Here is a 12,316-nt window from a genome sequence, read left to right on the forward strand (position 1 = left end):
ACTAAAAAGGCTTGGCTTTGAATCGTCCGCGGCTTCTGCCGGCACTCTGTGAATTTAGGAGAAGGCTCCGGCCGGCGCAGCGCCTGAGGTGGCCACGTGCCGGACCAGCGCTGGAAGATGGAAATGTCCTCCCAAAGGACAGTGCCTTCCCCCCGCCAGCGGCTCACAGCTAGGGTTCTGCTCCCTCCCTTTCCTCCCACCCCCCCCACCACCACCACCCCCGCTTGGCTCTCAGACTGCAATCTTCGCCATCTGCTGTTCTAACTTGGCAATGCGCTCGTCTTGATGGGTGATTGTGTCTTTTAGAGATTTGAGCTCTTTCAAAATTTCATCCAATTTGGCTTCGTTTTGCTGGAAGGAAGAGAAAGGGAAAGCCATGAATATCAAAGTGAGAATGGGAAGCAGTTACCCCACCACCACCACGTTGCCACTTGCATGCCCTCGCCAACGTGGCGTCGGGTGGCAAAGAATCCATCGAGCCTCGTAGGAAGGGGCTGCGATTCCAACATGGGACAGAGGAAGTGGCATAAGACCAGGGCAGACTCTTGGTTCATTTAGCCCAGCAAAGGCTGTGAGCTGTAGCCCAACACATCTGGATGGTGCCAAGTTAGGAACCTGCCTTCCACAGATCCATCTAAGCCCAGTATTGCTGGCCACAGATTGACAGCAACGGCTCCCTGGGTTTGTTCCAGCTCTACCTGGTGATGCCAGGGATTGAACCCGGGACCTTCTGCATACAAAGCAGCTAGGGAAGGCTGGTCAACCCTGGCGGTCAGGGTCTCTCCAGGGCCTCAGAATCCTCACCTGCTACCTGGTCCTTCTAGATCAGCCTTCCTCAACCTGGGGCGCTCCAGATGTGCTGGACTGCATCTCCCAGAATGCCCCTGGCTGGGGCATTCTGGGAGTTGTAGTCCAACACATCTGGAGCGCCCCAGGTTGAGGAAGGCTGTTAGGTGGAGGCACCTCGTGGGTTGAATCCATGATCACCACCACCACCCCGTGCATAGTGTGCGCTCTGCGGCTGAGCTACTGTCTCCTTCAATGGGACAGAAGAGGGAGGGAGTTGTTTTTGTCCAACAATCATGTTCGCTACCCACCATGGCTTATCGCCTTGTCTGAATGCGGCACATTTCTGCAGGGCGGCTTGTTAAGCAAGCGCTGCGATTTACTTTTCTCGAACAAGCCGCCTTGAAAACCCATGGCTTGCTGTTGGGTTGTTCAGGGTGGTTAGCAAGCCACACAGCATGGTTGATGAGCAACCCCAAGGAAAACATGCTGCGTTCAGACAACACAATAACCCACGGTTCAACAACCCACACCGGGTGGGTTAGCGTGTTGTGTGAGTAAATTTCAGACCCCTGAACACCGAGGTCTAGTAACTTAAGTTTGGCTCACAGTGTTTGAGGCGTCCGCTGCTTTCTTTGGGGCACTGATGAGATCGCTTTTCTTGTTTGCTGCTGGCTTGCTGTCCAATATGTTCTTCTTGACCACCTTGAGATCCCTGTTTTTGCCTGGAATATATCCGTGCTTCAAGGAGATGAGGATGGGGTCGGCGTTTTTCCCATCAAACCACTCCTCGGCTTCCAAAGACGCTTCTGGCCCGGCTGTATCCGGATACAGGTCGTCTTGGAAAAGGTCAGACTGCAAAGGGGCGGCAAGGAAATACAACACCCAAATGGGTAAGCGTGCTCTGCAGTGGAAATCCCTACCCCAAAGTGCCCAGTCACACGTCACTCAAGGGGCGGCACCCAGACTCACCTTCCGAGGGACAGTCATGATAATGGGCTCGCACTTCCGCTCGTGAAGTTTGAAGAACCTTCAAATGGAAACAAATATAGGAAGAACTTAAGCATGCTCAGCTCAAAATTGAGACTTGGCTTCATTCCCTCCTAGGCAGGCCTCAAAACTACTTATTGCCACGGGGCACAGAGAGCCACCGCTAAAGCCAAAAGGACAGAGTCAGAGAGGCCGGAGCCTGGAAAGGTTTTTCCCTCCCAAAGGAGTAACTTGGAAGCCTTGGTCTTCGTCGCATTACCTCTGCACACAAGTATTTCATTCATGACAGATGAGTTATTGAAAGTGTCAGCCCGTGGGGGCCTAAGACAAAGGAAATAGACCACTCTGGCCTGCCCTATATGACCTCAAGGATTGCTTTGCTTCACTCTCATGCCGCCCGCCATTTATCATTCTCCTGTGATTGCCTCCCTTGAAGACAGGGAGCGTTCGTTTAAATCTTGCATGTATATTTTCACGCCCCACGAGACTGGCACAAGTACAGATGCCTTCGCAAAGAGGTAGTGCAGGAGAGACAGGGGGTGGGGGCGGGGCAGTTTAAAGAGAAAACAAAAAGAGATGTCTATGTGGGGAGATGAAAGGCCAGACTAGGTAAGAAATAGCAGAAAGGACATGCGCATTATGACACACAAGGCCAGGACTAGAGGAGGGGGCACCTGGTGAAACTAAAGTGCAACTTTAAAAATGAACAAAACCAGGATATTTTCCACAAGGAATGCACAGTTGGCAAGTGGAACAGGACGATGAAACCCAGTATAAAAAAGGGAGGGGAGGGGGAGGGGGAGGGGGAGGAAGAGGAAGAGGAAGAGGAAGAGAAATATCAGCAGAATATCTTTGGCAGAGAAAGGATATGGAGAGAAAGAAAGCAAATGACTGTTCTGATCCAATAAAGTTACTTTTTATGTCCAGCGAAGCCTTGAGACACTCAGATTCCTTTTCAAAATCTTATTATTCCTTTTATGAGATCCTCCTCCTCCTCCCCGTTTTATCCTCACGACAACCCTGTGAGGTGGGTTAGCTGAGAGCCAGTGACTGGCTCAAAGCCCCCCCCCCCCCCCCCGGTGACCTTAATGGCCAAGCAGGAACTAGAACCCGGATTGTCCCAGTCCCAGGTCGGCACTCTAACCGCTACACCACACTGGCTCTTTTCCTGTCCCCACGTTATTTGTAACAGTTTTGCTTGGTGATGCGGAAGCCTGCTGTCGTCCTGGGCCTCCGGAGGTCGTTGGCCTACATCTCCCATCAGCCCTTGCCACACAGCCAACAGTGAGGGATGATGGGAGTTCCAGAGCAACAACATGGTCCAGATGTTCCCCATCCCTGGTTTAGAAGGGAAGCGGGATAGATTCTACGGCACAGTTTTGCAGCCAACGGGGAATCGCAGCAGCCCCCGCGACTGCACCCTGGGCGGTTTGCGTTCCTGAGGGAGGCTCGGACATTCCTGGTCCCCCTCCTTACCTGGCGATCTCACACTTGTTCACATCCAAGCCCCTCTTTGGCATGAATCCCATCCCTCTCTGCGGCTCTTTGCTGCTGAAGGTGTTGAGGTAGTGCACGTAGGGGGACTCGTCCGTGATCTCAAAGTAGCGAATGCTGCTATCGCCCTGGAGGAGACGAGGGATGGAGGAAGGCCAACGACTCTGAGACAGACGTCCTGCTGGCTCATCACACATGGGCAGCCTCCCTCATTTAGGAGATGCACGTGCGGAGGAGGCAGGGCAAAACATGGTGGACAAAAACTGGCCTGTTCTGCCAAGCTTTTGCTAATTAATGCTGCTCCTCTTTGATTCTGAAAGGCTCCTGTTTTCTTGCAATGTATATATTTCAGCAGTTTCGCTTCCATTTGGAACGACTGCATTTTGGTTTGGTTTGGTTGTTTTAAAATTTTGTATATGTTTATATGTTTATATTACCTTTCAAGGCAAATCCTTTTCAAGGCAGTTTAGAAGGCATTAAAAAAAATAACAATAATAATATACAAGTAACAACAACAATGTACAAATAAGCAGAACAGTAAAAACTCCAATAAAATAAAAATGAGTATCCATTCCTTTAAAAGCAAACTAGAACATCCTAGACTTTAAGGCCCATCAAAAACGGTCAGGGAGGGATACACACAAACATATCCCATGGTAGGGCCACCACAGAAAAGGCCCTGTCGCTTGTGCCCACCAGCCTAACAGAACTTCCTGGTGGGCACATGAGTAGGGCTTCTGTGGCTGTACTTAGGTCTTGGGTAGGTTCATATAGCTGCAGGTTGTTCTTTAAATAAACTGGTCCCAACCTATTTAGGGCCGTAAAGCTGATGGCCAGCACCGTTGGTACAGGCTCAGTATTCTATACCCTGATTGCCTAGTCCCTGTTTGCTTTCTGTTCTTTAATCAGTTCTGATATAATTTGTTTTTAACGGCTTTATTGTAAATCACCTCGAGCGCTCATCGAACGGAGGAGCAAATCCAAAAATATTAAATAAACAAACAACATGAATTGGAAGAACAGTTTTCTCTGAATCCGCTCTTGGTGCAAAGCGGTCCCCTATGGTGGTCTGGTATCTCTGCCACGTTTAGGAACCACTTTCCCTCCTCCTCCTCCCTCCCAATCCCCTTTCCTTTTGTGTCATGTCTTTTAGATTGTAAGCCTGTGGGCAGGGACTGTCAAGAAATACTTTTGTAAGCCGCCATGAGAGCCTTTTTTGGCTGAATGGCGGCATAAAAATACTTAAATAAATAAAAATAAATAAATAACAAGGCATGAGGGCAAGAGGCCCCCCCGCCCCCATCACCCCTGCCCAACTAGCTCCAAACTGCCTCTGCACGCTGAGGTCCCATACAGTCAGAAGACCTTTGATGTGTCTAAACACCTCTGAAAGCCATCTCAAGTCAGCGGCCATCACCAACCATCCCTCGGGCGGCTAATTTAATTAGATGCTGTGTGAGGCAATCCTTTCTTTTGCCTGTCCTGAATCTATGGCCTAGTTTCATTAGATGACCCACAGGTCTAGAAGGAGAGGAGAGGGAGAAAAACCTCACATTATCCATGAAAACCTGCCCGCCAGCTACAAGCCAGGGGCTCCTTCACATAGTCCCAACCCAGGAAGGGCAGCAAGTTACTTTCTCCTATTAGAAGATTGACCTTTAGTAGGCATCCCATAAAAAGGACTGAAGCATCAAGAATCACAGCCCCCGCGGGTGACAGCAGGTTTTATAGGTAATTTCCCCTGACAGAAGTCCTCCCATTGATCAGTCTGTGTCTAGAACATATCGAAAGCCTTACGACAAGCACTCCGGCCAGATTATTTGGGGGGTGTCAAAGTGATGTGGGGATGCAACCCAGCCCCACTGAAAACAAATAAATAAAAAAGGATTATTCACAAACAGTGGGTGAATCTTAGCAGTGACACTGTTTGTTTATTGTTTTAATCCTGGATTGAGAGGGAGCTAGGAAATTCCCGGGTGCTAAGCAGCACTTCTTTCAGGGCCCAGACAGCCTCAGCCCTGGTGCATTTCCAGATATGGATTTAGGCCATTCAGCATCGGAACACCAGCATTTCTTGCATCCAAAGAGGCCGGGGAAACAGCCTCAGCAGGGGCACAAGCCCACTAGAAGCGCCTGTGGAAGCCAAACCGGGGGAAAGAAGTGGGGAGCTGAACATAAAGCACGTTAGGGGGTAAATATGGGAACCCCAGTTCAGTTTTACTTGCTTATTCTGCCCCATCTGGTATGAGTCTCATCTTTCATTTGCTTCCATCCATTAAAACTTTCTTTTAAAACAAAGGATCCAAAGACACTGTTTCACTCAACTATTATTTCTTTAAGCCCCTGCATGATAGGGACAGCGAAACAAACTCAAAGAAAGGAAGAAAAACACGGTCAATTGCTGGCTTCTCTGATCTTTAATAGGTTCCTTGTTAAACTATAATTTTAATATTCCTTTTATATGTAAATATGGGCTTTTATCAGGAGGCCATGGAATGGGTTGCCGGTTTGGCAGCTTCTATGTCTGGGGAACCTTGGCTTCACGGTGCTGCTGTGTTGTTCAGCTTACACATTACTAAGTGACAGGCACTCGTGGGTTTTTTGGCTACCATTCACAAGTAAAGAGAGGGAGATGGAAGAGAGAAGGATTGGAGGCTGCGAAAGGGAGCGACTGTGGGCGCGGTGCTGAGGCCGGACTCAGCTGGACCAACCCTTTGGAGAGGAGGAACCAGCTGCTACTTAGGTGTTAAGTCATTAATAAATCCATCATCTGGAATGGTTCCGTATTTCAGTGCTCACGTGCAGCTCTAACATCAGGTAGCTTAATTCCGCCTCTTGTCCATCCAACTTCAAAAGCAAACCTTAAAAGGCAACTTAAAAATATTTCTCCTGCTTAAGCATAATATTTTTGTTTTAATCATTTTATTATTTATAAAAATTACATTTTATAAATCAAGGTGAGTTGTATACAACCAGGAAGATAAAGTTAACAATATATATAATACACATACTGTATTTCTTCGATTCTAAGACACACTTTTCCCCCCGTATAAACATCTCTAAAAACGGGGTGCATCTTAGAATCGCAGGTGCGTCTATTATTTCTTAGAATCAAAGCTTTTTTTCTGTTGGTGGTGCTGAAATTAGTGTGCATCTTACAATCAATGGTGTCTTAGAATCGAAGAAATACAGTACTAAAAAAATTGAATAAATCTAAGTAACTTATCATATAAAATATTACAATATGGGAAAACACTTAATTTCAAAATTGACCCTTAATTTCATAAAAGAAATGGCAGGAGACCAAGCTAATATTAAAGATTTCCTTTTTTTGTTGTTTGCCGTCTCTCCGTCTTATAGCCTCTGTTAGTTTTGGCAGTTCTGCAATATTTCACACTTTCATTACTTGTTCTGTAAACTTAACATTAATTTTATGCCAAGCATGTTCAGTGTACTGGATTACAGTCGTCTGAATGTGGTCTCTGAAGTCCTTTCTTTAGGTCCCATCACCATCTGAGGCAAGACGGGTCAGGTGACCTGAGATGGAAATTTTTAGTGGGGAATGATTCCTTTTTGCAATACCTTTAAAGCCCTAAATGGCTTGGGGCCAGGCTATCTGAAGGAACGCCTCCTCCAGTATGTACCTGCCCGGACCCTAAGGTCATCCTCAGGGGTCCTTCTCCGCGAGCCCCTGCCAAAGGAAGTGAGGCAGGTGGCTACCAGGAGGAGCAGGGCCTTCTCTGCTGTGGCACCCCGGCTGTGGAATGAGCTCCCTAAGGAGGTTCGCTTGGCACTTAGGTACATTATATGCTTTTAGATGCCAGGTGAAGACCTTTTTATTCTCCCAGCATTTTAACAGTCTATAAATAAATTTTAACTCGGTGTTTTAAATTTGTAATTTTGCATTGCTGCTGTTTTTATCTGGTGGAGCTTTTATATTGTATTTTATATTATGGGTTTATACTGTTGTTTTATACTTTGAATGTTTTTATTTTTTGTGAACCGCCCAGAGAGCTCCGGCTATTGGACGGTATAGAAATGTAATTAATAAATAAAAATAATAAATAAATTGATTTTTGTATCTCTTCCTGCATTTATCACGCATCGCTTCTGATGTGGACCACTGAATTCTCTATTTATTTTCTGGGGTGGAAGGGACGCGCCCGCTTGGTGTTTTGCTTTTGTTTAAATTCCCCGGAAACGAAGAGATGGAACATTGGCCATAGCAACACGTTTTACTGGCGGCATTTTCATGAAAGGCTGGCGTGAAATCATTCCGATCAGTACAGCAGCGGCTACCCACCTTTCCGCACAAGTAAATGATGTTGGTGTCTGGATCGTAGAAGGGCAGCAACACACCATTGCTGGTGTCCATTTCATGAAGGGCGATGGGTTCTTCCATACTTTTCTGCAAAGGAAAAACAGCATCTTACATTTTAAAGAGATGGATAATGTGACTCCATTACCACAAAGCTCCTGTTTGTTCTGCTGAAGAAAGGGAAGATTCTTCTCTCAAACCAAACAAAATAACCCAATAGCTTATTTTCTAAAGCAAGACAACTAAAAATAATGGGAATCTTACTGAATGCATCCAAAATCCCTTCCAAAAGAATTTATGCCTCAAAGGCGAAGGTTCAGGGGAAACACTGCAGCACTGTGTTTGAACCAACAGCCTGCCCTGTCCTCAATGCATTCAACAGGTTATTAAGAACAAGATTTTGTTTTATTAAATAATGCATTTCTGCTGAATGTCGGCCATGAAATACACCACTCCCTACAGAAGAGTATTTTGCTGCTTATGATAGGTTGGGGCTGGGAGTGTATCCCAGTTCTGGAGAAGGGAGTACCAGAAACATAGGGATCCTAATAAAATTGTATGTCTACGTGTTCTTAATGCTTCACAGAATTTCTCCAGGGTCATGGTTGAGACACATGGAAGCAGGCAACTCTCCAAGGCTGGAAAGAGACGAAAATGTTTATGGGAGCTGATGGTAGTGCACGCACTGGTAACTTCAAGGCTCGACTTCTGCAATGCGCTCTACATAGGGCTACCCATGTGCCTAGTCCGGAAACTTCACCTAGTTCAAAATATGGCAGCCAGGCTGGTCACCGGTACACCTAGGGGTGACCACATTACACCAGTCTTAAAATCTCTTCACTGGCTGCTGATTAGTTTCCAGGCGAAGTATAAAGTGTTGGTTATCACCTTTAAAGCCCTACATGGTTTGGGTCCAGGCTACCTGCGGGATCGCCTTCTTCCGTACAATCTGCCCCGCACACTCAGGTCCTCTGGGAAGAACTTCTTTCAGCCAGCCAAAACTAGGCTGACAGGTTTTACCCAGAGGACTTTTTCCATTGCTGCTCCCAGACTGTGGAATCGCCTGCCAGAGGAGATTCGTCAACTTAACAGTCCTTTAGCACTTAAGAAAGCTATAAAGACTGATCTCTTCCGGCAGGCCTATCCAGTGGAATTTTAAGATGTTTTTAGGATGTTTTTAGGAAGTTTTAACAATGTATATTGTGTTTTGATTAATGTTTTATGTGTTTTATGCTGCTGTTGTTCCCCACCTCGATCAGGATGGAGAGGCGGGTTAGAATTTTTTAAAAATAAAATAAATAAATAAAATAAAATAGTTTAAGAGGTATTGCTTTCCATGGCACGCAAACATTTATTTTTGCCCCTTTGGTCAAACAGGGGTTGTAGAGGTTTTTGAGACAATACAAAAGCCTGCCAAACCTGTACAGAGAAGTATTGAAGTAGGATGAGCGTACATGCCAGGTGCTGCAAGGCCTCTTCTAAAATGACTCTGAATTCTCTGAAGAATGATTCTCTGTCTCCAACCTGAAGTGCTCAGGGTCCAGGCTCAGAAAGGCAGCTATGGAGGATTTCGTAAAGAACTAAATACACCCAAACTATGTAGAATTCATTTCTGGAAGAAGCCTCTCAGAAGCGTGAGAAGTGGACATAGCCAAACAGCGCAAAGACATGTTTTTGGAATAGCTTCCCATCTTCAACAAGGGCAAATGCACGCCGTGGAATCGCAGGCACTCACCGGATTCCAAAGCGCAAGCTGCCTTTCGCTCATGCGGCTAAAACCGGTGGTGAAGACATTCCCATCCGAGAGGAAGATGGCCCTCATCGGCCGTGCTCCTTCGTGGGCTTTCTCTTTCTCCTGCGGGAGAGGGAAGGGAATTGGAAGCAGGCGGTCAAACTCCAGCTGCTAATTGTCAGGTTCTGTCCTGCAGCACCACCTGGCGGCCGCAGTGCACCCCGTCGGCCGCAAAGTAGTTGCAGGATCCAGGCTCACGTCATTAAGCACTCACAGGTGAGCTGATGCCGACCAGCTGGGAGCAGCCAGGAAAGGGCTATATAAGAACTGCATTTCCGCTCTAGCTTTGCCACAGCAACACGGTCTCCTGTGCCTGCTGCAGCCCGTACCTGACTACTTGCGAATCCCGGGCCTTGACTTGCCTGACCTTCTGTTTCTCTTGACTACGCCTTTTGCCGCTGGCCCTGCCTGAACTCTGTTTGCCTCTGGACTCCGAACCTTGCTTGCCTCTGGACCTTGCCTTTTGCCTCTGGCCCTGCCTGGACTCTGTTTGCCGGTCCATCCCGGCCCCGGCGTTCCTGCGCTGAGGCCTTGCCGCCCACGCCCCGGACCCTGACACTAACAAACCTAGTAAGAGCTTCCCTGATGTGACTTCCAGAACAAGTCATGAGGTCATTTTTTAAGCTGCAAAATATGTTTCAGCGTACCCAATGGCACATGTATATTGAGGGGTTTGCCCAGAGCTTTGTCATCAAACTCCTACACCCAAAACCATGTGTGTGGCTACAGCAGACAAACCAGGACAGAACGGAACATAAAATCTAGGCTCTAAACCTTGATGAAATCACAGCTGACCTGCAACCCTCTTTCCTTCTTTGAAGAAGGAAAGAGGGTTATGAATATAAAATGAAATTTTAAGACACAGCTTTGCGTCACGGCTTCCTGGTATACAACCAGCTTGGCTTTTAAGAGCGAGAAAAGGGAACAGCAGAAAATCTTTGGCACAGGTTTTCAAGAAACCTCAGCTATAAAGAGATCCCATTGATTTTTTTTTGTGGTGCCTCCTATACTCACGGCAACGATTTCTTGCTTCCTGGGGTCAATCACTCGAACTTTCTTGTCTTTGGAAGCCGTGCAGATGAGGCTGCCGTTCCAATTCCAGCTCACGTTGTAAATCATGTCCTGATGCATGTCGTCCAGGTTGATGAGGGGTTCACCTGTTCCCACATTCCAGATGATGATGGCATTGTCACAACCTGAAGGAGAGTAAACTTAGCATCCTATGTTTGCAGTAAAGTCCACCTGCTAATATTTTTTGCTTGCCTGGGACATCAAAATTCCTCCTGCCAGCCCTCTCTGGCCGGACAGCGCATAATGGAATACAAAACTTTCCAACTCTAGTTAAGCTTCAAGAAGCCTCCAGCTTTGCCACCCAGAAACAAAAGAACGCAGGAGGATATTATGGGACTCTTTTCCCAGGAGGCTCATCTGCCATCCCACCCCTGTTCTGATGCCGAATGAAAACTAATTCTGTGGTACTTTTTGTCATCAACAACAGTTATCTTTTTACATAACTTGGGGCTGTGTTCTGTTTTGCTCTTTTACGTTTGCTGTGCTCTTCTCTTGTTATTCTGATTGTTACTTTCTAGCTTTCGTTTTTATCTCTTGATTGTTAGCTGTGTTGGGGATGGGCATCTGTGGACATAAAGGAAGTATAGATATATATTATAATAAAGCCCTAAACAGTTTGGGACCAGGTTATTTGAAGGGCTGCCTATATCCATAGCTGTCCAGGACTTAAAATTTGCTTCTGAGGCCTTATTTTAGCCTAATGTCCGTCAGATTGGGGGTGGCAGTTAAGACAGGGCCTTTTCAACAATGGCCCCATATCCTTGGAACTCTCCCTGAAAAGTGAGCGTAGCTCCATCATTGTTAGTTTTGTTTTGTTTCTAAAACAGTCCTTAAGCATGTATTTGCTTCAGAGTGTGTTTTATTAAAAGTTCTGAATTTACAACTGTTCAAAACAGCGACTGCTTTGTGTTTTATTTCCTAAGTGATGTGGTTTATTTGTATTTTAAACATTGCGTTACGTTTTTAATCATCTTTTCTAAGCTGCATTGGGAGGGTTCTGTTCTGAAAGGTGGCATAAACACAATAAATTAAAATGTCAGCATCTTACGCATCTGTCTGCGATACAAAAGAGGTAAAAATGGCATCCTTTACTGCAGGGGTGGGCAACTTGTGGACCTCCAGATGTTTTGCCCTACAACTCCAATATCCCTCATCATTGCCTATGCTGGCTAGTCCAAAACATCTGGAGGGCTACAAGATACCATCCTTGCTTTACTGTGTCAATATATGTTAATATAGAAGTATGAAAGGGTTCAGGTTTTAAAGACTTCTTCCATCAAGCAAAGCCGTTACTAGCTTGCATAATCTAATATCAGCCTAAACTGATCCAATATAAAAGACCATTATGACAATAATGAAGTGGACAGGCATTGCCTAATAAATCAGAACGTTAATAAGTTCTTTACAAAGAAAGCGAATGATGGAATTATTACTCTTCCCGGTATCTTTGCTCGGGCATATTTTGTTCAACCTAGACACTTGTGTGTTTAGGAAAACTTCCCTCCCACGAAACTACTACTGGTATTTAAAAGAACTGGAGGGAAATCACTGTGCCTTCTGACAGGTGCTAGTTCAGGATAGAAGAATAAAACAGGAAGATTTTAAAAGCATAAGCAGCTTTAGGAGAACGTAATGAAGATTAGAAGCTTAATAAGGGATACAAAAAGAGCATAAATTATGAGCAGACCGCCCAAGGAAAAGAGAGACAACTGAAAAGGCAGTAATACATTTTCCAAGGAGAGGTTCCCACATTACACAGAAACACAACCTTCCAGAAACTGAATTTTGCCCAACTTCTGTGCAATTTAACTGGCGACGTGTTGTCACCATTTTCCAGAGCCGTGCATGTTCAGGCACAACTCTGG

At 46.0% G+C, this 12,316-nt stretch overlaps 1 protein-coding gene across 2 annotated transcripts in view; it reads right to left on the reverse strand.

Annotated features, from left to right (window-relative positions):
• Nucleotides 1-223: 223 nt before the first annotated feature.
• CORO1C (coronin 1C) overlaps nucleotides 224-12,316 on the reverse strand; it is a 61,710-nt gene continuing 49,617 nt past the window's right edge. For both annotated transcript variants that reach the window (XM_063143811.1, XM_063143812.1), the window contains exons 5-11: nucleotides 10,395-10,576; nucleotides 9,324-9,443; nucleotides 7,574-7,678; nucleotides 3,253-3,398; nucleotides 1,759-1,816; nucleotides 1,396-1,641; nucleotides 224-351 (exon numbers count right to left, since the gene is read on the reverse strand). In XM_063143811.1, coding sequence (XP_062999881.1) covers nucleotides 232-351; nucleotides 1,396-1,641; nucleotides 1,759-1,816; nucleotides 3,253-3,398; nucleotides 7,574-7,678; nucleotides 9,324-9,443; nucleotides 10,395-10,576 — 977 coding nt within the window. In that variant the 3' untranslated portion in view covers nucleotides 224-231. The remainder of the gene's footprint in view (nucleotides 352-1,395; nucleotides 1,642-1,758; nucleotides 1,817-3,252; nucleotides 3,399-7,573; nucleotides 7,679-9,323; nucleotides 9,444-10,394; nucleotides 10,577-12,316) is intronic.

Source organism: Elgaria multicarinata, chromosome 18, assembly GCF_023053635.1.
Source record: "Elgaria multicarinata webbii isolate HBS135686 ecotype San Diego chromosome 18, rElgMul1.1.pri, whole genome shotgun sequence".
In the NCBI taxonomy this organism is placed as follows: Eukaryota; Metazoa; Chordata; class Lepidosauria; order Squamata; family Anguidae; genus Elgaria; species Elgaria multicarinata.